The sequence below is a fragment of the Trifolium pratense genome, linkage group LG4, assembly GCF_020283565.1.
Source record: "Trifolium pratense cultivar HEN17-A07 linkage group LG4, ARS_RC_1.1, whole genome shotgun sequence".
In the NCBI taxonomy this organism is placed as follows: domain Eukaryota; kingdom Viridiplantae; phylum Streptophyta; class Magnoliopsida; order Fabales; family Fabaceae; genus Trifolium; species Trifolium pratense.
Genome location: NC_060062.1, coordinates 3,343,787 through 3,371,560, shown reverse-complemented (window position 1 = coordinate 3,371,560; position 27,774 = coordinate 3,343,787). Strand labels below are relative to the sequence as shown.

At 31.6% G+C, this 27,774-nt stretch overlaps 3 protein-coding genes and 1 pseudogene across 3 annotated transcripts; 2 read left to right on the top strand and 2 right to left on the bottom strand.

Annotated features, from left to right (window-relative positions):
• The first annotated feature begins 1,205 nt into the window (after window positions 1-1,205).
• On the top strand, window positions 1,206-4,544 carry LOC123920835 (annotated as a pseudogene).
• A 1,138-nt stretch (window positions 4,545-5,682) lies between these two features.
• On the top strand, window positions 5,683-6,066 carry LOC123920833 (cyclin-dependent protein kinase inhibitor SMR9-like). Its single transcript, XM_045973159.1, has one exon. It carries the CDS (start codon window positions 5,683-5,685, stop codon window positions 6,064-6,066), a length of 384 nt encoding a protein of 127 aa, XP_045829115.1.
• Window positions 6,067-9,741: 3,675 nt separating this feature from the next.
• LOC123923680 (probable amino acid permease 7) lies at window positions 9,742-14,245 on the bottom strand. The gene is made up of 7 exons (XM_045976386.1): window positions 14,032-14,245; window positions 13,432-13,668; window positions 12,550-12,643; window positions 12,243-12,457; window positions 11,944-12,077; window positions 11,477-11,704; window positions 9,742-10,529 (listed from the first exon to the last, which is right to left on the bottom strand). The coding sequence occupies exons 1-7, from the start codon at window positions 14,117-14,119 to the stop codon at window positions 10,128-10,130; spliced, it is 1,398 nt and encodes a 465-aa protein (XP_045832342.1). The 5' UTR covers window positions 14,120-14,245; the 3' UTR covers window positions 9,742-10,127.
• Window positions 14,246-24,068: 9,823 nt separating this feature from the next.
• LOC123919877 (receptor-like protein 6) lies at window positions 24,069-27,320 on the bottom strand. The gene has a single exon (XM_045971899.1). It carries the CDS (start codon window positions 27,242-27,244, stop codon window positions 24,161-24,163), a length of 3,084 nt encoding a protein of 1,027 aa, XP_045827855.1. The 5' UTR covers window positions 27,245-27,320; the 3' UTR covers window positions 24,069-24,160.
• Between the last annotated feature and the right edge of the window lie 454 nt (window positions 27,321-27,774).

Genomic DNA, 27,774 nt, shown 5'->3' with positions numbered 1-27,774 from the left:
ATGGAGAGACCCCTGACCAATCACACCTCTCCTAACTAAGCAAGAGACTTTTGATGGGATCGATTTATGCCAAGCCTTAGCCCATAAGGGATTAGAAACTCTTGGACATTCAGAAATGAGACCCTTATAAACCTCTTTAACCGTGTAAGTCCCACTAAATTCCCGCCCTCCAATATCGAAAAGGCAAATCAACTTCCACCAAGATGAGCTTCCACTACCCCCCACCATGTTAATGACCTCATCACTCAACTCATACTTATTGACCAACATTCTATACCACAGACCCCTCCTTTCTGATCTAATTTTCCAAGCCCATTTTCCTAAAAGTGCCCGATTAAAGACTCTCAAATTTCTTATACCTAACCCTCCCTCTTCAAGGGGCCTACACACCTTATCCCTTTTAACCCAATTTATTTTCTTCACCTTCTCGCTCCCCCCCGATAAGAAATTTTTAAAAATAGATTCTAGTTTAGATATGATACATGTCGGAGCCTTGAAGAAAGTGAGAAAGTAGACTGGGAGTGCAGACAAGACTGATTTTAGGATTACCACACGACCTCCAATGGACAACTGCTTATTCTTCCACCTTGACAATCTGGATCTCACCGCCTCAATCGCAGGGTACCAAGTGTCTTTCCTATTCGGGTTTGCCCAAATAGGCAGACCGAGTTACTTGAACTAAAGATTAATTTTCCGAAATCTTAAAAATCAATAAAGTATTTTGAAAGGGTTAGGATCTATTGACACCAGGTGTCGAACTAAAGTTTAACACTAAATCTCAACTGTCTATTTCTTTTAATCAAAGGCTAATATGTTTTCTAAATTAACCCCACAATAGTATCAAGCATATTTAATTTCTTACGTTCCTTTTTTTTTTTATAAAGAAAAAAAAAAGAGATCAAATCTCATTTTGAAATCTTAAAAGTTTGTGATAAAAATCCATTACAATCCTACATTAAAAATCTTGATTGTAAAAAATCTTTTAAATTTTTTTTCTAAAATCTCACAAGGGAATATAATCCCACAAATCTTTTAAAATCTTTTGGAAAGATAGTGAAGAAAAAGAATATCTAAAATCTATCTATATATTAAACCAAACATATTACTACTATGTAGCAATAGCAATAATTCTCAATTCTTACGCTACAAGTCTACAAATAGTTTCAACGGTTGTTTGTGTTCTCTAAACTCTGTTTTTAGCAAACATGGATTTTGACAAGATTGTTGATGATGTCTCCACCATCACAATTAACAATGTATGTTCAACACCAAAAGGACAAAAATATGTGATTCAAGAAATCTCAACATGTCCACCAGCACCAAAGAAACAAAGGGTGGTTTCAAGGAAAAGGAACATGAACATGGACATGGATTCTATTAAGGTTATTCATGATGATGTTTATGACACCAACATGTCAAAGATTTCGTCTATTAGAAGAAATTTCAACATGCCCACAAGTAACAAAGTAAGAGAGAGTACCTTCAGATTCACCGGTTTCATTTGAAGGTCCAAGATTTCGGATATCACAAGAGTTGGAGATTTTCTTCTGTCTTGCACTTCAAGATTCTATGATTTCATTTGTTTGTTGATATGAATATGCTTCATAATCTTGAATTTGAACTTAGCATTGATGTTAGGGTTAGGGGACAGTGTTTCATTACTTAATCCTTTTAATTTTCTTCTAATTTTAGCTTAGTAGAGTTTCTTAGTCACTAAATTTAGCATGGTTACTCTCTAGCTAGTAAAAGTATGAACTTGACCTTTGAATTAGTTGTGCTAATTTTCTTTTAATTGTCTTATGGGTAATTGGTATACGTTGATTATGATTTTGAGTTTTTAATTGGTATACTTTGATGATGTTTAATAAAAAAATTATAATTTGTAATTTCAATATCTAAAAATCGATCCAAATTAAACCGCATGAACTTGGATTAGATCAGATTGATTTTTTTAATTAGCTGTCCGAAATCGAATCAAACCGCATATTTCTTTATCGTTAGATCATATCATTTTTATTTCAAAACCGATCCAAACCGAACCACGTATATTTCCCTTACCCATATTTGGCCTAGTCCTAATATATGCCCTAAAACTTATCTTTTTCTTTCGGCTCAAGTAAAATCAAAAAACTTAAACTGTCATTGCTAAGCTATAAATATAAATACTCATAACACTTTATATTTATTCAAACTTGCGCTTTCACTTTCTCAGTTTTTTATGTAGCGCCAAAGAATACGAAGCTAGGGTTCCAAGACTCTGTTTTCCCTCCTCCAATCGATAAAATCACCGATCGAATGGAACTCGATGAGTACCGTCTCCGGAAACGGAAACAATTTGAGGATTTAATCCGACGAGGTCGTCGGAATATAAGTGTCTGGGTTAAATATGCAGAGTAGGAAGATTCACAACAAGAATTTGAACGCGCACGATCTGTTTGGGAAAATGCCTTAAAAGAAGTTAATTATAGAAATAGTACATTATGGTCAAGATATGCTGAGTTTGAGATGAAGAATAATTTTATAGATCATGGAGCAGCGTTTGGGAGTGCGCTGTTACGCTTTTGCTGCAAGTTGATAAGTTTGTGGTTCAAGTATGTTCATATGGAGGAGATGGATGGTAATGTCGCCCGTACTAGAGGTGTTTTTGAGAGGTGGATGGAATGGATGCCAATTCAACATGGATGGTTATGTTACATCAAATTTGAACTTAGGCACAATGAAATTGAACGAGCCAGAGCGATATTCGAGAGGTTTGTTGTGTGCCATCCAACAGTTGATGCTTGGATTCGTTACGCTAATTTTGAGGTGAAGAATGGCGAGGTTGTCAAGGCGGGGAATGTGTATGAAAGAGCGGTTGAGAAGATTGCAGAGGATGAGGAGGAAGCTGAGAAGCTTTTTATGGCTTTTGCTGCGTTTGAGGAAAGATGCAAGGAGGTGGAGCGTGCTAGATATATACTATACAAAATTGGGCTTGATCGTATACCAAAGGGAAAGGCTGAAAAATTGTTTAGCAAGTTTGTGGCGTTTGAGAAACAGTATGGTGATAAGTGGGATATTTGCTTTTCCTGAATTATGTGTAGATTTGCTATGTGGGATATTTGCTGTAAACCTTGTTAGTATAATAATCATATTTTTTAACTTGAAAGTAACTGCAAGCTTCTTATACCAATGAAGAGAATTCTTAATATTTTCCTCAATTTTTGCCATATTGATTCTCAAAGGCTTCCGCCGTGATTCCTTTTGTGTACTGATTTTTGTTTGTATATTACTACTTTTGTCATTGTACTTGCTATCCATGGAAACTGAAATCTCAATATTGAACCTATTTATGTGACATGTACTTAAATAATTTTGGATTATCAAAAAGGCGAAATTTAGGTTTCTGTTCTTCAGTTGTGGTCAGGACTCAGGATAGAGATATGTTTATGTACTATTTATTTCCTTTTGGTTCTTCTGTCACATTTGATTTGGATAATTCATTTGATTCATTTGATATTGTTTTTATCTTTTCTGGTTCAGTTCTATCGCAATTCTAAAATTAACAAATTTATCATTGCAGTATTGTATTGACACTACTTTCATTTTCTTTGACTTTCAATTTTTTAGGGAATGTCTGAACCTGATACCTCACCACAAGTTCTCATTCGCAAAAGTATGGCTTCTAGCAGCCCAATTTGAAATACGTCAGTTGAATCTCAAGGATGCTCGTAAAATATTAGAAAATGCGATTCGAAAGGCTCCAAAAGGCAAATCTATCTAGATGAAAATATTATATAGCTTATTTTCGATGCTGAATGGTTAACTTAACATATACCTGTTCTCTTTGACAACGGATATTTAAGAAGTATATAGAGATAGAACTGCAGCGTAGCAATATAGATCGATGCAGAAAATTGTATGAGAAGTATCTGCTGTGGTCACCTGAAAGTTGCTATGCATGGAGCAAATATGCAGAACTGGAGAGATCTCTATCGGAGACAGAACGAGCTCGAGCAATATTTGATCTTGCAATTGCTCAACCAGCTTTGGACATGCCTGAGTTGTTGTGGAAGGCATACATTGACTTTGAAACTGCCGAGTGTGAATTTGAGAGAGCAAGAGAACTTTATGAAAGGCTTGTTGATCGAACAAAGCACTTGAAGGTATGGATAAGTTATGCAGATTTTGAAGCAACAGCAATTGACGAGATGTCTTTAGACGTATCAGAACAAGAACAAAAGAAGCAATGCATTGAGCGTGCCAGAAGGGTGTTTGAGGAAGCTCTAAACTACTTCAGATCATCAGCTCCAGATTTAAAAGAAGAAAGGGCAATGCTATTGGAGAAATGGATAAACTTTGAGGCTCCATCTGGGGAGCTAGGTGATGTTAGCTTAGTCCAGTCTAAGCTTCCCAAAAAGCTCAAGAAGAGACGGCAAGTTAGTACTGAAAAAGATGGTTCTTCTAGAATTGAAGAATTTATTGGCTATCTATTCCCTGAGGCAACTCAGACCACCAATCTCAAGATCTTGGAAGCTGCTTACAAATGGAAGAAGCAGAAATTGTGATTCACTACCGAATATCATTCTGCCAAATGCCAATCTCATAGACGAAACGATTTATCTCTCATGATTCATGAAACTCAAATTGATGACACTTAGAGATGCTATCTTATTATTTGTTTACAAACGGCCATAATTACCTAAACCTGCCTAATATTTGAAACATGTATGTGTTAAGTCCTGAAAATAATATTTGAACCAATTTGAAACTGAAGATTCTAATAAAAATGCCATTCCTACTTTTCAAATAACTAGGCAGAGAATAAGCCAATACCTAATGCTAACAATGAGAGAAAACAATTGTCAAAGTAGGACAAAGACAATACAGTTTTTATTAAGGTCAATAGAAATGCACAAATCCATAACATTCATAAGGTTTCTGTCACAAGTATGCCTGAGTGCGTATGCAGATACATAAGTCACTAGAGTATTTGACAAAAAAAAAAAATTACAATCGTCTAATATAAATGTCAACTTTTTGTGTCAAAAATCTGTTTAAAAAAAAAACTTTTGTGTCAAAATAATATTTTTGTAAAATAAAATAGTTAGATTTTTTGGTAAACAAAAAATATCATCCGCGCGCAACTGTGGAGATTAACCCCCTCAAAATAACTTAGATTCATTTAAAGAGTTGACTTCTCCTAACAAAAGTTTTTTCGTATGCACCTGTCAAAGATCGAACTAAGAACCAAATATATATCACTTGTGTCATGTTGATAAATAGTTAGATATTATTGGAGTGATATTAAAATCCAATAAAAATAATTCAGTTAGTAATAGAAATAATTCAATTAGTAATAGCTACTAAAAATATTATTATTAAAGAGAAAGAAATTGCAACATTAAATTTTCCACTTCATGCTAAAAAAAAAAAGATGTCTGAAAAGTACACATTGGATTGGTCTACTCTTGGATTCCTTGTTGCACTATGTCATAGTGGAGAGAGACTTACTTTTGTAGTGTAGTGTCACCTACATACAAATTAAAATATTATTCCTTAAGGTATCATAATTTGACTTTTTCTACAAAACTCACTTTTCAGTCAAATATATATACACACTTCATTTCAACAAATTAAAGCACTCACCAATAGAAACTAAGCTACTTTGTCAAAGCTTCAAAGTTCTCACTTTGATCTCAAGAAATGGTCCCTTTAGGAGAAACACCAACAACATCATCAAGAAAGAAGACAACAAGAAGAAGAACAACAACAAACAAGAAGAAACATCTTCCACATAGCAAAATCCAAGAAACATCCTCTGATCTCAGCTCATCAAAGGACAAAGACATGGATTCTGTTAAGGTTGTTGATGATGATGATGTCTCCAACATCAGTAATAACAGTGTATGTTCAACACCAAAAGGTCGAAAATTTCGAATACCCGAAATTTCAACATGTCCACCAGCTCCAAAGAAACAAAGGGTGCTTTCAAATTTCTCTCTTCGTAGAGTAATTTTTGCACCACCAGATTTGGAGAACTTTTTGTGTGTTGCACTTCAAGATTCTCTAGCTTCATTTGTTTGCTAGTAATTGTCAGAGAAACATGGTTTTAAATTGCAGTCGCAGTTTTAGTTATGCTGCAAACCTTCATAATATTATATTATATATGTTGGGGTCGCAATTGCAGATCACAATTTAAAACCATGTTTAGAACTTCGGATTTTGAAGTTATCATGTTAGGGGATAGTTTTTCATCCCTTAAATATTTCTGTTAATTTTAGCTTAGTAGAGTTTGTTTAGTGACTAAATTTAGCTTGGTTAATCTCTAACTAGCTAGATTTAGATTTTAAGGTTTTTTTTTTTTTCTTTCTTATACTAGTAGAAGATATATGTTCTAGATTTTGATATTAGTTAGAGTGTGGCGAGTGCAAATATAGTAATGAGTTTGATTTAAGGAATTGTGTTTTGTGAGTTTAGAGTTAATTTGCAGTTTTGAAGAAACTTGTACCATGAGAGAAAATAAAGTTTCCTTGTTTAATTTTCATTATGTTTATCCTTCTTTTATTGATCTCTTTCTTTTAATTTTCTTTTGTCATGATGATTTTCAGTATAGTATGTTACCAAACTTAATTAAATATCATGGGTTGAATAAGCAACTTAATTCAATTAAGTGTTTATTACTCGAATATTTATCATATAAGTGTTTATATATTATTCGTTTCTATAACAAAAGAAAAAATAAAATTATTCTATGTTCATATCAACTATAAATTACTTTCATAAGCTATTCAAAAAGTTTATAAAAATAAGCTGAAAACAACTTACAAGCATGTTACAAGATTATTTTATAGGTTCTTCAAGGAGTGTCAAAAATGTTAACGTTACTGGCTAGATTTTGCAATTCTGCAAGGCACGAGGCGCGGCTTATATGAACCAGAATCCTTTGTTGTAGAAAAAACTCAAAGTTATATACAATATTAGATTTCAACCGGTCGATCTATATTACACCTTCATAAAATCCGTACTAAACAATATCTACAATTGATTCAAGATCGAATGAATTCAAATTCATTGCAACGTCATACAGTTACTGCATGCAATCCAATTGCGATCCAATTGCGACGGCTAGATATTAATAATTTTTAATGCATTTTGGAATCAAATTAACCTCGAGAGTGGAAACTTATTTCAGCAAAGATGTAGCTGCCGTTAAGTCAGTTAGTTTTATAATCTTTTCAATTTATGTCCACATAAGAGGGCTTTGATGGATGAATGAATTTGTAATTAGTTTAGTTTATAACAAAGCAAAAGTTTAATTAAGAAAATGAAATAATTGTGTCAGGTGTGTGTGTATGCATGTGTCATTAGATTCAGCCCCACAGATTTTTGAGAATCCAATGAAAAAACTCTCGTGCGGGTCTGTCATGTCACAATAACATTGTTAGTTATATAAATACTTTTGAATCTCAAGAAATTTCTGGTATAATTTTTTTTTTTTTTTAAATTTCTGGTATAATAATAGTATAGTACTATAGAAATTTAATCATATAAAAAACAATTATATTGTCAATCAATTATAATAGAAAAAAAATTATAATGTTATTTTTGGGACGAATCGTTCGGGAGAATTCGAATTTAATTTCTAATGAAAATAACTTTTGGGCAGATTTTACTTATATCTGTGACCGAATTCTGAATTACCGAGACATTTTTTCTTAAGAACTAGAGAATTAATAAAAAAAAATGATTGTGATTACAGATCAGTTAGTAATGTATATGAGAATATTAATAGAGTAAAAAAAAGGATTATAGTTGAGGCCATAAAATTAAGAAACAAAATGATATATAAAGGTCGAAAATTCAAACTCAAGGTACCGTTTGGCTATTTTTTTTCTTCTTCTTCTTTTTCTTAAAAGTAAGAAGTTAGGCCAATCAATAATTTTTAAAAGCTCAGAAAAAAGAAAAATAACTTCTATATATTAAAAAAAATTATAATGTATTGACTCTTTGTAAACCTTTGCAGTCTACCTCGGTACTTCTTGTGCTGAGGAGACTATTTTGTTAATATATCTCATTTTGACTTGTTCAAAAAAAAATTATCAAAACATATTTGTTAACCCTATTATAATAATAAAAAAACAACTTTTAACTTCCTTTTTTAAAGTAAGATTTACCAAACAACTTTAATTTTAATTTTAAAGCTATTACTTTCAACTTTATAGTTAAAATAACTTCTGCACCTAAAAGAGTTGAGTCAAACAGTACCTAAAAATAATCCTAACATTTGCTTCTTTTATTTTTTAAAAATTTTATCAAATTCAAAATTTAAATTTGTAGAGAAAATGTGACACATACATTTGGATTGATGATTTTGTTTTTTCAATGACAATGATCCAAATAAAAAAAATAAAAAATGACAATGATCCAAATACTATAGTACACCCTTTTTGTCAAGTTTGATTAAATAATTGCCAACTTTTTTAGGATCCGAGGTTAATCTTCTCTTGGGTCAAACAACAATTTATCCTTGTTAACACTTAAAATATTTGGATGTCAAAAAGTTTTTTCTTTTTATATACAAGATGTTGAAAAAGTTAAGAAAGAAAAAAAATGAAATGAAATCAAACAATATGAAAATATGAGAAAATGAATAACAAATTAAATAGATTAAATATATTAATTGTGGTGTTTAAATGAGTAAATTTTTTTAAAATATAAAAGAATTATATGAAAAAGAGTAGAGAAAAATAGAAAAATGTGAATTAAAACAAAAACAATTTTCTCTTTTTCCCCATGAATTTAACTCAGTTGATAGAAACATCTCATTATATATACAAGAATCGAAATTCAAACCCCAAACATTCAACTTATTTACATTGAAATTTATAACCGCTAAATTACTATAAAAAATCCTTTAAATGCATGATGCATGTACGCACCATACAATTGTTGTAGAATAATCTAAAAACCTACAAATTCGGTCAAATAAGGTGTGGAAGAAGAAAAAAATGCCCTAGTGAAAATAATAAAGCCGTTGAAGGCATAGATAAGGGAATAATCTAAGGGGAATCCTATGTGGAACTTCAATTAGTAGTTGATTTGATTGCATGTGCAATGATATCCAACTTTTTGTTCCTTAATGCGACAAAAGCTAAGTTTGTTTGGTTACTAGTGTCAATCTTTCCCTCAATTATTTCTCCTTCCTTACATATTGGACAAAAGATTAGAGAAAAACAAGTTTCCTAAATCAATTCAAGACTAAACTAAGTGTTTGTTTTGTATTACGACGAGTTTGACAAAATTACAGGTAAATCATCGTAATTTTGCAAAAAAATACATTTTATAGCTTCAACGAAATTATGGTAAAACATTCATCATTGTGCTTGAGGTGAAAAGACACATCTTCTCACGTTGAAGTTTTTAGGATTTGAATTGGACACTCACTAAGTGCATGTGCATGTTTTTGAAAGTGACGAAATTGCAGTGACACCGCGCATTCAATCATGTTTTAAAACATGATCTAATAGCATGTTTGTTTTCACGTTTGATCGAAAATCACAGTAATAGTGCACATGAGCGTGGAAATGCTAACTTTCCTTCCAAACATGCACTAAATCCAAAATGGACATGTATTGTTGATGTTTGGTATCACATTGAATTTGACAAAATCATAGCGAGTCACCGTAATTTTGTCCAATCTATCGTCATACCAAACACACACTATGGCAATTTATCTGTCAGTAGTGAATGTGCTCTTTGTAGTAGTGCCAAATATACTCTCCAAAATTAATATAATTAATATTGTTATTTGGCATAATCAAATATTAAGACAACAAACAAAAATCAAACATATGAAATTTTGTCCAAGAAGTGATAATTTCATTTATTCCAGTGGTATATTCCTTCCACAGGTCCAACTTCAAAAAACCTGACCTGCACACACTGTAATTCCATGGGAACAACTTACATCTTAATAGTTACCTATATCAGTATTGTATAAGAAACTCACAAGTTTCTCAAAAAAATAGCGTCAAAGTACGATTTTAATCTGCTGCGACAGAATCACGTCTTTACAGCCATAAGTATAGAATAGGCCGCATTCCTTGCGAATCTGAATTTTTAAAGTTGGTCTTGACTCTTAAGACTTCTTAGCCTATTTTTTCAGTTACTATTCCTCTAATGCATCCTACAAGAGTGAATAATCCAAATACAAATCCAACAATGTTGAAAGTTTGAAGCATAATCCACTTAGCCGTCCATGCATCAGTATTGGACCTACTCAAGTATATTTCCACTGGAAAATATATGGTTAATGGCCAAAAGCTTATGCTTCCTAAAACTCCCAAAATCTGGTTGAAGTATGGAAAGATCATTGCAATCACAACAGTTGATACAACATACGCAGTTCTCAATGACAGCCTGAGAAAACTTAGTTCAAAAGCTGGTAGCAAAGGGAGTTTCAAGGTATATGTGTGATTCACAAATTCACTGTCTGAGTAATTTAAACGGAACCAATTCTCGGCATTGCCAAAAAGTGGTTGGCTGTATACCTGCATTGAAATAAGGTAGATGACAGAGTTAAATGAACAAGCATTTCATAAAAGTAGACAGCACATATATTATCCTTTAGGCAGAACACGCAAAATGTCTAAGCTAAGATGATTTCGTAACATTTTACTCTAAGACAATGACCCTGTTTGGATAAATAGCTTAATTAAGTTAAGTGCTTATAGCATAAACATAAGTATTTATGTATAAGCAATTTCTATAACAAAAGATAAAATAAAGTCAAACCGTTTTTGTATAAGATATAAGCTGGTTTCATAATCTATTATTGAGAGCATATGAAAATAAGCTGAAAATTAGGGACATGTCATTATCTGTTTCCATAAGCTCTCCCAATCAAACAGTCTCACAAGTGCTTATGTTAATACAACCAAACAGTGTCACCAGTGCTTATGTTAATAGATAAGCTCAAATAAACCAGTTCAAATAGGCCTAATATTGGAATGAAAGATACAAAATATGTAACTTAACTACATATTTGAACTGTGATAACCATGTAATGGAGAAATGAACACTGTTGTGTGTCGACATGTTTGAACCACGTTAACCATGTAATAAAGGATGAACAGTGCATACGGTGTCTGTGTCAAGATAACATCTTTAAGAGTTTTTTTTTTGAGCAGCAAAAGATTTTATTCAACAAACCCAAACATAACATAAGGCATGTTATGTGAGTATAAAATAGTACAGCAAGGATAAACAAGAGGCAAAACAGAAAAAAAGAGCAGCTAGCCACAGAGAAAAAAAGGCAAACGCTAACAGTAGCAGCAAACATCCTATAACACAAACACAAAATAGTGACCGAACACGCAAAATATCTAAGCTAAGATGATTTCATAACATGCTACTCTAAGACAATATAGAAATCAAACAGACATAAAATATGTGAGCACCGTCATAAAATTTGATGATGGTACATTGATTATGTTACCTGATATGAACCAACTAGGTGAACCACTATACAAACATGAGTAAAGTCGACAAGCCAATAATACTTGGAGGATCCGAATCCTGTTAAAAGGTTTCCTGGTGTATTATCGCCAAATGCAGCATATCCAGCACATCCACAACATAGGTAAAAGAATGTTGTGATAGATACTGATATTACTGAGGCCTTTTTCATTGTTTGGTTTTCTGGTGGAGGCGTCTTCAAAGTATCCTTCAAGAATTACAAGTTATATAAGCTTCTATAATTGTCGCTTTTAATGACAAAATTACTTTGTTTTCTATTTTCAAACTTTTAAAGGAATAAGTGAAAAAAAGTTAGTACAAAAATAGATTGAAAAAGTGCCAATGAAAAACATAATGCATTTTCTCAAACCAAATAAATAAGCTCACAGTTTTCTTAGGTGCTGTATTGCATTTTAGTTTTCTGAGAATCAAATGGTAGGTAGATACCTGTATTTCCATCATAATTGTCGAGAAAGGATAGGAGAACGACACGTCACCGAGTGCTTGGGAAACCAACCACAACTTCTGAGTTCCACTAGAGGTACTGATTCCATCAATACTACCCTTAGCATATCCATTTTCTGAGCAAATGATTAATGGAATATTATATGCATGTATTGTGTTGTCAACACTAATAATCGGTCGAATATATATTTTCAAGCAAGTGGCGATGCACAAAGCCAGTCATGCTAAGTATAAGGAAATACTTAGAAAATCAGATTACTCAAATGGCGATGCATGCATACCCATGATTTGCATGATGGAAAGTCCCATTCCTATGAAACAATAAGCAAATGATGTAATTGCAGCGACAACAGATAACCAATTGATGTTATGTAAGTTTGGTATCTGTGAGAGAACAATTTGGACAATTCCAAATATCAGCATATAATATGCATCTGCAAATTCGCTCACTGTTTCATTCTCTTTGTTGTGTCGAGAAAATGAGTTTTGGATTGCTCTGCATCCACAAATACAAATAACTGTCAAGATCAATACTAGCAATATATATAGCGAAATTCTCGGGACAGACTGATTCTCAGTTGAACAAACCTTAAGCTGATAGATGTTGTAATGACAAAGGCAATTCCAAAACCATATATACATATATTCACAAGAAGGCCACATAGTCTTCCATTCCCTACTCCTGTAACCACCAAACCAAAATCTCATAAGGAGGAAAATATCTAAACACGTGAAATTTAGATGGCAACTGCTAAATCATGCGAGTTTCACTCTCATTTTAGTAAAATTCACATAAATTTACGTAATATTAATTAACGTATTGAAAATAATGTGCGACAATGTTCTGTTAACATTTCTGAATAACAGTCTTGCCTACAGAAAATGTGGTACCATATCTGCCGAAAACATTAATTATAAACACGTAGCTACAAATTGTTATGCTTAATGCAAAGAAAGGAAGCCAGCGGGATAAAATATTTCTCTAACTAAATAGCAGACCCTTCTCTTTGAGTTTGTTACACATGTATTTTTTTTTGTTGCCCAAGGTATCCCTAGCCGAGATCTATTTAAGGGGTTAACCTCTCCTAACAAACACTCTTCCATACACACCGGCTAAGATCAAACCTATGACCACATGCTTAAAGGAACCGGTTATCGGCCAATTGTGCCACACCATGTTGGTGTTACACATATATTTTATTAAAAAAAAAAAAAAGTTTTTTTAATATAATCATGTAATCCATTAACTTTTTATGGATATGGAATATAAAAAATGTTCAATATTACTACTAAAATAATCTTTAATCAATTACTGTATTGTTCACATAGTTTTTTAGAAGGTTTCAACCTAATCCTATCAGGTTATGAATATCTTGAATTAAACAAGAAATATTACTTAAACATGATGATGCAAAAGCAATTAAATTGAATTGAAAAGTGAAAAAGGTAGATGAGATGTAAATAAGTTACCTAAATTAAAATTGACAACATCAAGATAAGAAGCACTTCTGTGAGGACCATATTCAGGATTTGGAGATCTATAAGTGTTGCATAGAAGAAAAGCTGAGTAAAGAGTTGAAGAAGCAATAAGGAGTATAGAGAATGGTCCTACAATCCATCCAAGTTGTGCAATACTCCATGGCAAAGATAACACTCCTGATCCTATCACCCCTGTCACTATGTGTGCAACTGCTGTCCATACAGTCCCTAATATCATCATAAACATAACATCATTTATTATATTATATCTATCAATTTCATTTCATTATTATATTAGATTATTATTATCATTACACTTTTCAATTCCAAACATATAAAACAACAATCAACATCAACATGGTAGTTTTTCCGAGGATTGGTTTTGTCATCCAGAAAGGATTAGCGGCGCAGCTTGTTACCTAACTATCGTTCATTCATGTATAATTATCTTGAAAATATATAACATTTCATTACTTTACATCAACATGGTATTGTCAAAACAAGAATAAAAACATCAACATGGTATATACTAATACTATGTAACAATTGAAACATGTTGAGATTAAATCTGAATACATAAGAAACACAAACCTGTTCTTTTGATAGGATGAGATTGGATTTGATTGAGTAACAAAGGGTTGTTGATGTTGTCAGCTGAATCACAAGATTCTAAACCCATCTTTAGAACAAAACTCTTTCCTGGGATGGGACACACAGTGCCAAAAAGGGTTTTCTTTAAATGAATCAGTCAACCATAAAGAGATGGAAAAAATGGTAAATTTTAAAATGTGAAACTTGTTTTTGCAGGAATGATTTTATATATATATATATATATATATATTCAACTAAAAAAAATGTTTCTTATATATTGAAGGTTATTTATTTTATTGATAACAATAATTTGCATTAAGAAATGTTATCTAGAATAATAAATAATAATATCATATCATGGCTAATGCTCATGTAGTGGTCCACCGTGGACAAGTGATATACCGAATATGAATTTTACGAAATTCAGTGTTGGATTGAAAGTTTATATCGTATAGATCATTATAAATTTTTTAAAATTTTTTGAAAATCATTTGATATGTTATTGAGACACATCAAGATTAACAGTTTATTAACGTAAATCTTGATGGGTCTCAATAACATATCAAATGATTTTCAATTTTTTTTTAAATTTTCCTATGGATGATCTATATGATATAAACTTTCAATCCAACGATAGATTTTATAAAATTTGTATTCGTTATAATGTTATTCATGACTGGTCCACCATGACCATGACCATGACCAGTTCATCAACCGAACAAAATTATTATGTGATAACAGTCAGTAATGATGGAGTAACCGTAAATTAAGTGTCTACCAACGTGACACACGTCACTTAATGTCCATTTTTTATTTTATGTTATTTTAATCAAATCATTATTATATCAATATCAATTGTAGAATAATAGAAAATGAATACCTGGATGAATAGAATAGATTATTTGGTTTAGTTCCAAAACGCAACCTCAAAAGACGACGAATTCTTGAACTTTCCTGAATTCTCTGATCTGATGGGAGAAACAAAGAGATTTGGGAGAGTGAGAGAAGTTGCTCGCATAATGGGCGAAGGAACCGGCTTGAGTTAACTACCTTTATTTATATTCAAAATATAATACTAAAAAAATGGATTTAACCGACGATGTAAAATAATTTTACACTGTCAATCAATACCAATTATGTTTTCTGCCATATCACCCTACTTCACCCCACTTTCTTGATATGACATGGCAAAATAATGGTTGTTTATTGGACGATTGTGTAAAACTATTTTACACCGTCGGTACATATCAATTAAACTCTACTAAAATATATGTTTAGTTCCACTAATAAAGGAGTAAAGTTTGATTTCGACTATGCTGACAAGCATAACTTGATTGGTAGAGATATTGTAAATTATTGTAGGGAGTGGGTTCGAAATCTCGTACTCCCGCTTATTCACCTTTTAAAAAGTGAAATTCTAGTCATCAAGCTACTTGATAAGAAAAAAAAAGTTTGATTTTGACGGTTCACAAATCATAGTTCAATGGATAAAAATGTCGAAATTAGTATATTAGGTTATAGCCTCAACATCTAAATTTATGTGAGTTTTGACATTTCATTTATCTATTATAAAATTAATTCACTCAATTAATTTGACTCACCTCAAAAAAACAAAACATTCGCTTATTTGACTTCTTTTTTCTTTTCATAAATGAAGAGGCAATTGTTATAAAAAATATTGACACACAATTCTGAGCTCTTAAATTCAAACCTACAAGTTTAACTAGCAATATTCATGTTTGTTTGAGTTTGGATTTTACACAATTAATGTGTAAACAGATTATCCGAACAAAACATGTAGTAAAAATTACATAATATAAAAATATGATTGGTTGTATAGAAATTATCTGATTAAAATATATGATTGAGATCACTTATTGTGTGTAACTGTATGAAATAATTACAGCAGGAAATCCGATAGATTTTAAGAATTTTATTTGACCTTTTTTAAATATTTAATATGAATATAATTTTATTTGTTACTATTATTTTATTTTGTAAAAAATGGATGACCTATCCTATAATTGAGTATAATAATATAAAAATAAAAATACAAATAAAAGGAAAATACAAAGGAAAGTGGGCAATAGACACTCCTCCCAAACAATAAATAAACCAATCATTTGTTGAGAATAATAGAAGTAGGAGAAGATAACAAAAAATAAAGGGTCCAAGTGGTTATAATTTTGGACCACTGAAGCGTGATCAAAGATATACTTTTTAATTTCTATATAGGAATCAACTTGTCTCTTAAAAAAAATGTTTAACTCAATCCTTCAAAATTAGTTTGTAAGGTGAGAATTATCTCTACATCAAATATTATTGGACTTGATGCGTGAATATAAATGGTGGATAACCTGATAGCAAAAACCAAATAACAAATGACCCAATGATTAGAGATCTTGATACCATCTTAAAAAAATGAGTATTGGACCTAACTCAACCCTGCACTTATAAAATGAAGATTATTCTCACTTATAAACATATATTCAGACTACCTCTTAATCGATATACGATTTCTTAACAAAATCAAGTACTTAGCAAAAGGTTGATTCTACATGATTGAGTTACATTTAAGTTCTATTGCCTTATCCTTCCTTGGCATCTATCACAAGCCATTTGCACTTTTTTTTTCGATGCAATAAATATATTCTCTCTTCTATCAGTTCAATGCAAACAAGAAGCCAAATTTGGTTTTGTTCACTTTCATTTGATGTCACTAGAAGACAATGATGTTTCAAGTCGCAAGACTTAGAGTTCAACTAGCAATTTACATACATGCACACATACCAAGTAATGACATGACGACAATGCACCGAATAAGTCACTTATTGTTCGGAGTTTATTTGGATAATGATGGATATGAACTGCATGCAGGCTCTCTTTATAAAATAAGCTTAAAGTTTATGAAAAAGTGACAATGATCAAATAAGTATTTTTAATCGTATGAAAACGTGTTTTCCAAACATATCCTTGAAGTGAGTTAGTTATACGGTAGATAAGCTTAATAAGTTGTCTATAGTAGATAAACATTTAAAAATTATTGAAAATTTTAACAACGGTCAATAGTAATCACTAAAATAGTACTCCCTCCGGTCCTTATTATAAGGAATAATTTGAATTTTTTTTTGTCCTTTATATAAGGAACACTCTTTAAATCTATGCTTTATTAAATAAGTAATTCCTTTTATACCCTTATTGAATTGAATTGTATACATAACATATTCCAATGCTTAACATTAATTACACACACATTTCCTATACAAAAAAATTGGAGGCAAATTTTAGTAAACAAAGAGTCACGTAAATGGTAATGTAACATTAGAATTAATTAACCTTGTGTATAGGAGGAGTTACATTGGAATTAAGAATAGTGGTTTAGTATATTGATAATTACAAGAGACAACAATCAATTAAGGCCAAAGTTATTTTTGGAATTAAACCTAACATTTTAGAATTTTTAATAAAAAAAATAGGTCTCCTTAGTCCGTGTGTTTTTGTCAAACTATTCCTTATAATAAGGACCGGAGGGAGTATAAGAGAAGAGATATTCTCTTTGCACTTGCTCCAGACTAACAAGCGCCCATCAAATAACAAACTAAATGTAAAAATATTTTCTTAATTTCTTAAAAATTGTATACTCAACACCATATATAAAAATTTAAATTTTGATTTTTTTAAGACAACCCTTTAATTTTTCTGGACAAAAAATTATTATTTCCTTTCTAAATTTCTTATAAAAAAAAAAGTGTCCCATCTTCTTGTAAAAGGTTAGAGGTCGATTCAAAATTACAAAAATAAATAAATTTTATTCAAGAATTGTGTCTCCAGAAACTTAAACTTAGATTCTTTCAAATAATTGGTCTTTAAATTTTGTTTTTAGTTTTTATAAAGTTTTTAGCAAATTTTGGTTTCCAAAACATTTTTTGTCACAACTTTTGGTTCGTGTTTTTAAATCAACTCATGTTTATTTTTTAAACTTTAATTTTTTTTAATCGGTCATGTTTAATATATTATATAAATCTCTCTGACAGTCCTCGTGGACATAGCTTAATTGGCAGAGTCATTGCATGTAATATGAGTATCGAAGTTCGAACTCTCTGGTACATCAACTTATTCATCTCAAAATGTGAAATTCTAGCCACTGTATTAGCCGACAAAAAAAAACTCACTTGCAAAAGGTAATTTTTTTTAACACCAATGGATTAAATATAGATTTTTAATTTTTTGACACTTAAAAATTCATATTTAATTTATTTTTTTAAAAAAATTTGTGGGAATAATTCTTATAATATTACACAAAGGTAAATACGTTAAAAAACTTATTTATCTCAAAAACTAAGTCATTAATGATGAAGACAGTGATGCAGCCCACGTATATATTGTATGCTGTACTAACTAACAAATAATATTTGTATTGTACTCATTATCAAAAAAAAATATTTGTATTGTACTCCCCTCAGGTCCTAGTATAAGAGGAAATTCACTTTTTAAATACATTAGAATATTAATGTATCTAGATTATACCATTGACCAGATACATTAACAATTTAATGTATCTATAAAATGAACTTTCTCTTATATTAAGGATCAGAGGAGTACTAGTTAAATACAAAACCAGAAAATTAGAATTATTATATGATGGTTGACTTGACATAATTATTGCAAGTTTCGTAAAACAAATGATTATTGCAAGTTAATCATCCAAAAATAAATAAATTGTAGTTAAATACAAAAACAGAAAATTAGAATTATTATATGATGGTTGACATATGATTATTGCAAGTTAATCATCCAAAAAAAAAAAAAATAAATAAGTAAATACAGCACACACAGATTAGGATTTGTAATAAGAAAAATTATGAAAGAAATAAAATAAGGAAGGGTACTACAATAAAAATGAGATGTAGAGATATTAGATTAGATATGGAGGTATGTAACAAAAAAAAAAGGATATGGAGGCAGATATAAAAAATGCTATCATATTAGATAGGTCCAATAAACTATTGACAAGGTCACATGGGAGATTTGTTTCGTGCTCCCCATGCATATCTTTTCATGTGTCGTGCAAATTTTTTAAAGACTTAAATTCAGTTTTAGTTCCCTATTTTGAATAAATAGGAATTTTATCTCTTTATTTAATTAAAACGGTAATTAATCTTTCTATGTAACTTCAAATTTAATGGAGTTTGATTATGTAGAAAACTAACTCGATTACGATCATTTTGGTATCAGTTTAGTAAATTATTGATAAAAATTAAGTTATGTGCGAAACTTTGAAGTTGAGACTCAGATGCAAATTAATACCTCAATTTTGGTAACTCAATTTTGATTCCAAATGATTTCTAAATGTAAAGAGAGATTCTTTTGGTACCCCTTGAATTTTCTTGCACCCCCTGAAATTATCAAAATACCCATTTTGTTTTTTTTGAAGAAGCTAAATTAGCCCACCCAAAATACCCATTTCGTTGAGTATGACAGTTCGCTATTTAAGTAAACGATGGTGTAAAATCTTAAAAAATTCATGTTAAAGGATTTTTTTTCCCTTAAATTTCTCATTATTATAACGTCCGTTACTTAAATAGAAGAATGCTAAAATAAAAAATTAGAAGAACGCATGAGAAATACATGAGATGGCAAAGAAGCTCTCAAATGTAAATGCGATAAATTTATTTTCCTTATAGAAATCTATTCTATTATACTAAAGGGTGCCTTTGACTTAACTTTCTTACTTCTAAAAGCTATTTAAAACTAAAGTTAAAATATAAGAACTTTGTAAATAAAGTTAAAAGTTGTTTGATAATAACTATTTTTTCTAACTTCATAAATAATTTTAAGGACAAATTTTAGGAACTTGACAGAAAACTTATATTTAAGGATAAATTTTATCTTTGAAAGAGTGTTTATAATTACTGTTGTTTTGTAATTGTCAAACCTATCCCTAAGTAGTTTGTTGCATTTGAAGTTAGTTAATGTTTACTCTGGTTAGTACGGATGTTAGACACATAATATGTTAGAACTTAGAACATATATTGTGTACTAGAGTCTCATAACTGTTAGGACAAATGATGGATACGATGTCTGGTACATTGTGTACATAAACTTGTGGCAGTTATGGATAGGATTGAGATTTCTGTTTTTTCTGTTATTACAGTTGTAGGCAATTAGACAGTTATACATTCAGTTAGTTACTTAGAGAACAAGTAACATTTTTTGGAGTCAAGAGAACAAAACATGATTTTAATATTATTAAATTTTAACCCACTTGGGTTGGTCCGGTGGTATTGGTTTGTGACCTGAGAGTGTGCTCATCCTTAAGGTCTTATGTTCGATTCTCTCTGATGCCAATTTGAGTGAGTTAATTCAGCTTATTAAAAAAAATTTATTGAATTTTTAAGAAAAAGTATGAGATACAATTAGGCCCCGTTTGTATTAACTTATTTTTGAGCTTATGCAAACAGTTTATGCAATATAAATTAAGTTTTATGTTATTTTATAAGTTTTTTTTTGACTAAAAATAAAGGATATTCATTTATTCAAACTGATAGAGTACATCGATGTAATACAAATACAAATTTGCTAAAAACAAAAAGGATGAATCTGCAAACAAACTCACAGCATCTATGTTAATAGCATAAAACGGCAAATTACATAAGCCTACATATATGACTATATTGAAGTGTCTGGAATGTCCATGCCCCCAGATCTGCAGCGTTGATGACACAAAAGTCGACATTGGATAGATTTGTACTTGATCGGATCTAATTCTTCAACCTGAAACAAATGAACACCGCACAAAGACGGGAAAACAAAATACACCGCACAGAGACGGCACAACAGAATACACCGCACAAGGACGTGATAACAAATAACACAAAACCAAACAAATATGTGAAAAATCACACTTATTTAATAACGAGAAAGAAAAAAACAATTTGGACAATTTGGAGGGGTGATTTTAGGTCAAGATTTGACCTGAAATCACCCCTCTTTGATAAACTAAGAAGAAGAAAAAAGGTGACGGCTAGGGTTAGAACTTAGGAGATGAGAGAAAAAAAGATCATAGTTCTCTGGCACGGGTAAGTTATTCTACTAAAAACATGTATATTTGTATTGTCATATCCTTTCATCTCTTTGCAATTTCATCCATGCTATTTTATAAGTTCACACTAATGAAAATTGTATTTGTATAAACTATTTTATCATAAACTACGTTGACAAACTTATAATAATACAATAATTGAAAAAGGCTTCCAAAAATGACTAAACTTGGAAATAGATTTTAAACTTTGAGGCTTTTGCAATGGGACAAAGATTTAGGCAAAAGGCCTTCTAATAGGTTTCCATTAAGATTTAGAATGGAAATGTCCTTTGAAAAGTTACTTGGCAAAGTGCCATGAAATTTGTTCATATGTAGATCCAAAATTTTAAGGGATTGAAAATTTGAAAAACATTGTGGAATGATACCACTCAAATTGTTGTGTCCCAAGTTCAGAAAAACTTATATTGCAAACTGCTAAAGGGATGTCACCGCACATAGAGATGTTCATTATTCACTGCCATTTCAACCAATTGATCTGTTGATGTGAACAAGTTTAGAGAGAGGTTAGTTTAAAAATATTAAGCAATTGGGCATTCCATTAAGTTTGTTATTGGAAAAATCAAATTTGTGAAATTTCCTTGTAATTTGTGAAATTCAATCAGATTGACAGAAGACAATTCTAAGAGACATTAGATAGCTTGGATTGTTCCATTTAAAATCAACCGAGTTAGCTTGGATTGATAGAAGACATTTCTGTAATTCTGTGCCACCCAAAACTCGGTCTCTTCATTGTTGTTAAAACCGCGACGCATAAAATCGATCGATTTTACGTTTTTAGGTATGAAAAACGTGTTAAATCAGATGCAAACTCATTTTTTGGTAAACTCGGGAAAAAAACGAGTTTACACTGAGTTAACTCGGTCAAACTCGCTGGAATCGTGTAAACTCATCACTCGAGTTTACTTGTGATTGCGAGTTTACCTTTAAAGGTCCATTTTCATTTTTGGCCCAATTTTTTTTTGTCTAACTGTCAAAATAAACAACTTTTCTCAGCTCCGCCTTCAATGAATTTGATCTTTGGTTCTAACATTGAAAATTCTTTATCATATGGAGAAGAATTTGATGATTTTGGAGATGAAAACATCGATGAAAAGTTTGTGACTGGGTTCACCTAATCTTGTTGAACTTGCATCCACGTTCAGCAATGTCAAGTTTGTGACTGGGTTCACCTATTTCTATTACAAGATACACCTAATTTATGATTGTGTTCAAGAGCATGCTAATACCTTTAAAAAGAATGGTAGTTTTGATTCTTTGGAGATAATTGAAATTAATCTACAACAGGTGTTCATGAGTTGTCAATTGCTTTACATGTTCACATTTGGAGCTACTTCAATACTCTATTTTATGATGATTATTGGTCTGTGTGGAAGAATCATCACTACTATTTTAATCATAATGCAAGTTTAATTGTTGAAGTTGCATTTACTTTTAAAATGATAGCGAGAACTTATGGTTCTGAACTGATGATGGTTATGAGTTATGGTGAGAATTGGTATTTTGATAATTTCTTTTGCATAGTTAATAAGTTGGACTGCTACAGATATATGGAAGATGCAGAATTACTGATTCAAGTTTATGTTGATATTATTCGAACATTCACCGCAAAGAAGTCTCGGAAAGGGCATTTGCCTCCTAATTTTATTTAGTACACCATTGGTATGTTATGTTGTTTCTCTCTTAATTTCAAATTGTACTTTTGTTGACAAAATGATGAGCCTCTTTCATTTCGATTTTATGACTATTTATATATTATGTCACATGTGAATTTGCGATTTAAATTTTGCCCAAGCTTTTTAAAATTCCTGTCTCCGCCTATGCACATGACCATTGTGTGCATATTAATTAATTAATTATATTATTAGTAATATGAAGTTGAAGAATGTTTTAGTAGACAAGCATAAAATTAATCTACATGATATTGACGTCAAAAGACACTTAAAAAGTAACAGAGGGAGTATAACTTAAATATCCTGTAAATGGATTATTTGATAGATCCAATCTTCTAATAGATAGCTTTCCTGCTAGTGCCTATGCCAAAGCTATCCAATTTACACATGCTGATACTGCAGCCAAAGCCCAAACCTGCATTATTGCATTCCAATGCATGATTAGTATGTTGATTTGTACTGTAATTCAATCCTTATTGTAATAGAAGTTAGTTATTAGAAGGGTTTGTTAGGATACCTAACTCACATGACAGTTACTTGCTACACAAGGTAACTAGTTTAGTTTAGAGAGAGTGCTATATATAGCTTTTTATTTTCATAAATAAAAGGTTAAGTGAAATCAAGAACGTGAACAAAATTGGCTTGACAATGGTTAATTAACTAAACAACAATCTTAGCCATTTGGTATAAAGTAGAAACCAACACTGCATGAACTGAACTGCAATATCTTTAGTTGTTGACGCTTGGCTCCTTCCGATGTTTCGGAGCTCATTGTAAAGAGATGATATTAGTTCTTCCAGTGCTTTACCTGATCATGTTAACCGTAATAAAAACACTGCATTAGTCTTAAAAAATAGTTATCTATGATCAGTATCATTATGTGATTCAATTATGATAGAACAAAAAGTAATAAACTAATGAAAACAGGAGAAAAAGAAAAGTAATGTTACAAACTTATAATTTAGACTGTGAAAACTTGGTGTAGAGAGAACCAAATATGAAATATTCTATGGAGATGGAGGTGAGGGGAATACTTAGAGTGTGACATAATTCAGATGAGATTGTCTGTCATAAGATATGATTTCATCACTAAACTTTGATGCAAAATTTTCATGTTATTTATTATTAAAAAAAATATAATTTCTCATCTGATTCTAACTGAAATGCATATATAAACTGGTTGGTGGCACTTTTTTATTTAATTCCAGTATAAACTGTATTTTTATAGGTTTTGGATAAAAAGTGAATTCTAGCTAAATTACATATGGATAAACTTGCAATTTTATTAATTAAAAACACACAATATATTCATTCAGATTACAAACTTACAACCCAAAATCAAACCACAAAAATGAAACTATGACATTTGCACCATCTGAGTAGAACCATTGGTCCTCCTCACTCTAGCCCTTCTCCTGTTCACTCTTCTCTTAGGCTGACCACCAAATAGCATCACAAGCCATCTAGGCTTTCCAATCAAAAACACCAAATATCCAATGCCTATTCCAATCACAAATCCACATCCATATCCAATTGCCACTGGTTTCCATCCAAATCCAAATTTCTCTTCACTCCTAAAGTTGTTGGCTGGAGGTGGAGGTGGAGAATGAGGTTCAGGTCCACATTTCTTTGTCAAGGGAAATCCACATAACCCCAAGTTTCCTTCATATGAATCATTTGTAAATGTATTGAACTGCCTTCCTTGAGGTATTTCTCCCGTAAGATTGTTATTGGAAAGATTCAAGACTTCAATACTATTCATATTGGTTAATTCTGCAGGAATCACACCGGCTAACATATTAGATGAAAGATCCAAAGATTCCAAGTTTGTCAAGTTTCCGATGGATTGGGGAATATGACCGACGAGTCTATTATGGGAAAGGTTAAGGCCTTTGAGTGCATGAAGCTCTCCAATAGCATTTGGAATCTCTCCTTCAAAATTGTTTCTTGAAAAATCAATACTTACAAACAATTTTGGAATTCTCACCAGTGTCATTTCGTTCCCTTTTGTTGTCACAGTCACAGAATCAGTACTGCATGCATCTTTAAAGTTTGTACACCAAGGATCCATGTATATCAAACTGCTATTCCCACCAACTTGAGTAACATTCTTCATGGCTTCATAATTTTTGAAATAGGCTTTTGGTAGAAAACCACTAAAATTGTTGCCCGAGATATCAAAAATGACTAAACTTGGAAATAGATGTTTGATCTTTAAATTGGCAATGGGACCATGGAACCTGTTGTCTCTCAAAATCAACACTTTCAAATCTTGCAAAGTTTGAAGCCAGTCGGGAAATTTGTCTTCTAATCTGTTGCTTCCAAGATTTAAATCTTTGAGGCTTTTGCAATGGGACAAAGATATAGGCAAAAGGCCTTCTAATAGGTTTCCATTAAGGTTTATAATGGTAATGTACTCGGAAAAGTTACTTGGCAAAGTGCCATGAAATTTGTTCATCTGTAGATCCAAAAATTGAAGGGATTGAAAATTTGAAAAACATTGTGGAATGATACCACTCAAATTGTTGTGTCCCAAGTTCAGAAATTGAAGTTCAGAATTTATATTGCAAACTGCCAAAGGGATGTCACCATTCAGTGAATTAAAACTAAGATCAATATCAAAGAGATATTCATTGTTCACTGCCATTTCAATCAATTGATCTGTTGACGTCAACAAATTTTGAGAGAGGTTAAAATATTGCAACTGACCTGTTTCAATTAAGCAATTGGGTATTCCATTTAGTTTATTATTGGAAAGATCAAGAAAATTCAAATTTGTGAAATTTCCTTGTAATTTGTGAAATTTGATCAGATTGACAGAAGACAAATGTAATGAAAATAGCTGATTAAAACTATTATAGACATTAGATTCAAAGTTTAGTGACAATTGACTATTCCATGAAAGGGATAAATATGACAGATTTTGAAGTTTGGAGAAGATTTGAAAATTGATAAGACCACTCAAGTTGTTTGATTGTAGAAACAAGTATTTTAGTTTTGAGAGGGTGAAAATGGACTCTGGAATATTTCCTTGTAACAGATTGTTACTTAGATTTAGTTCCTCTAAGGAATTTGATGAGAATGCATCATCGACATGCCATGTTGTAAGTCGATTGTTTGATAGATGTACATATGTCAAAGATGGCAAGGATAAACACCACAAAGGTAAGGGACCCTCTAATTTATTAAAAGAGAAATCTAAATAATAAAGTTGAGTCAAATTAAATAATGAAGATGGAATTTGTCCTTGTAAATTGTTATCAGCTAGATTGAGGAATTGAAGTTCGGTCATCCTACCAAACACATGTGGGATTTGACCGGAAAATAAATTGTATGAAAGATCTAAGACAGTAAGTTGTTGAAGGTTTGAAAGTGATGATGGTATCTCACCACCAATTTTGTTGGAACTCAAGTCTAATTCTTCAAATCTATTTGACTCGGGAAATACATTTGGGATTTGACCACTAAGATCATTGTCATAGAGAGATAAATGAGTTAGATGTGGAAGAGTTAAAAGTGAGGATGGGATTGAACCGTTAAGATTATTTCTTGAAATATCTAGGAAAGTAAGGTGTGTGAAGTTAGAAAAAGACAGAGGAATTGGCCCATTGAATTGACATTCTGATAGATCCAAGATTCTAAGAAAAGTGCTGCAACTCAATTCTGGAAGTTGGCCTTTGAGGTTGGCATTATGTGACATATCTAGCTGTTGAATATTTGGTAAACAAAAAAGACTCTTTTTAAATTTTCCACTTAATCTTGAGTTATGAAGATTAAGAGTAATCAAAGAGGAAGATTGATTGAAGATCAATTCCATGGAGTTTGGTCTTATTAAAGACATATCAGTTACGTCCAGAAGCAACTCCCTTAAATTTGTTGCATTTTGTACAAGCCTCTTCAAGGTAGTCTCTTTCCAAACTAACTCATCATTCAAAGAGAGATGAAGTGATTCTAATTTAGAAAGATGTGAGATTTGAATAGGAACTTCACCTTTAAAGTTACATTTAGACAAGTCTAGATGTTTAAGACTGAGAAACCTACCAAACTTAAAATGAAAAGGAGAAGGATAGAAATCAATGTAAGAAAGGATAAGTGATTGGAGGTGAGTAAGATGGAAAAGGGTACTATTAGGATGTAATGTACCTTCAATGAGTTCACAGCCAAGGTTGAGACCAACCACGTGACCAGAGATGGTGTCACAGGTGACACCATTCCAGGAACAACAATCAGTCCCGTTTTTCCATGTTGCTGTCTTTGAAGCAGGTTCATCGCAATAAATAGAGTAAGTAATTATATCGAAGGAAGACTTGAATTGAAGCAAATTAGAGCTCTCATCATGATGACATAAGAAATTGAAAGAAGAAGAAGAAGATGGAAAATGGAAGAGCAAAAGATGCAAAAACAGAAGCAACCAACTCATGAATGATTGATTTTGCTTCATCAATGCAATGCAGATTTTGTGGAAAGTGTTAATGCTTTGTTTAACACAAAGAAAAGAAAAGAAAAGAAAGTGTGATTGTATGAAATGATAAGGAATGTAACATTAATATTTATAGCCAACTTGAATGGTATAATTTAGTTTCATTTTCATTAAAAATTCAAAATAATTATTGACAGTAGATTCAATAAGGTTAACATACTACAGTGGTACCCAAGCTTGTGCGATGGAATGCTCATGGCGGCACCGGTATGATTTTGAATGTGGACGACAACAGCATTGGTAATCCTGGTATTTCTGGTTATGGGGGGTTATTGGAAATGCAGATGGAGCATGGATTCATGGCTTCGTTGGCAACCTCATAGTCACCAACATTCTCCATGCGGAGCTTATGGCAATTTATAAAGGTCTTCATTTAGCTTGGGAGTTGAACATTACGGACTCGTGGTGCTATTCCAACTCCGTGACGGCGCTTAAATTAATTATTTAAACGGTTGATGAGTGGCACCACTATGCAGCCATCATTAATAATA

Excerpts from the sequence above, each read along its gene's own strand:
- LOC123920833 (XM_045973159.1), top strand. The coding sequence starts at position 5,683 with ATGGTCCCTTTAGGAGAAACACCAACAACATCATCAAGAAAGAAGACA.
- LOC123923680 (XM_045976386.1), bottom strand. The coding sequence starts at position 14,119 with ATGGGTTTAGAATCTTGTGATTCAGCTGACAACATCAACAACCCTTTG. Across the intron at positions 12,458-12,549 it reads ACAACATCTATCAGCTTAAG|AGCAATCCAAAACTCATTTT; the intron begins GTTTGTTCAACT and ends TTGTGGATGCAG. Across the intron at positions 10,530-11,476 it reads ACCTAGTTGGTTCATATCAG|GTATACAGCCAACCACTTTT; the intron begins GTAACATAATCA and ends ATTTCAATGCAG.
- LOC123919877 (XM_045971899.1), bottom strand. The coding sequence starts at position 27,244 with ATGAAGCAAAATCAATCATTCATGAGTTGGTTGCTTCTGTTTTTGCAT.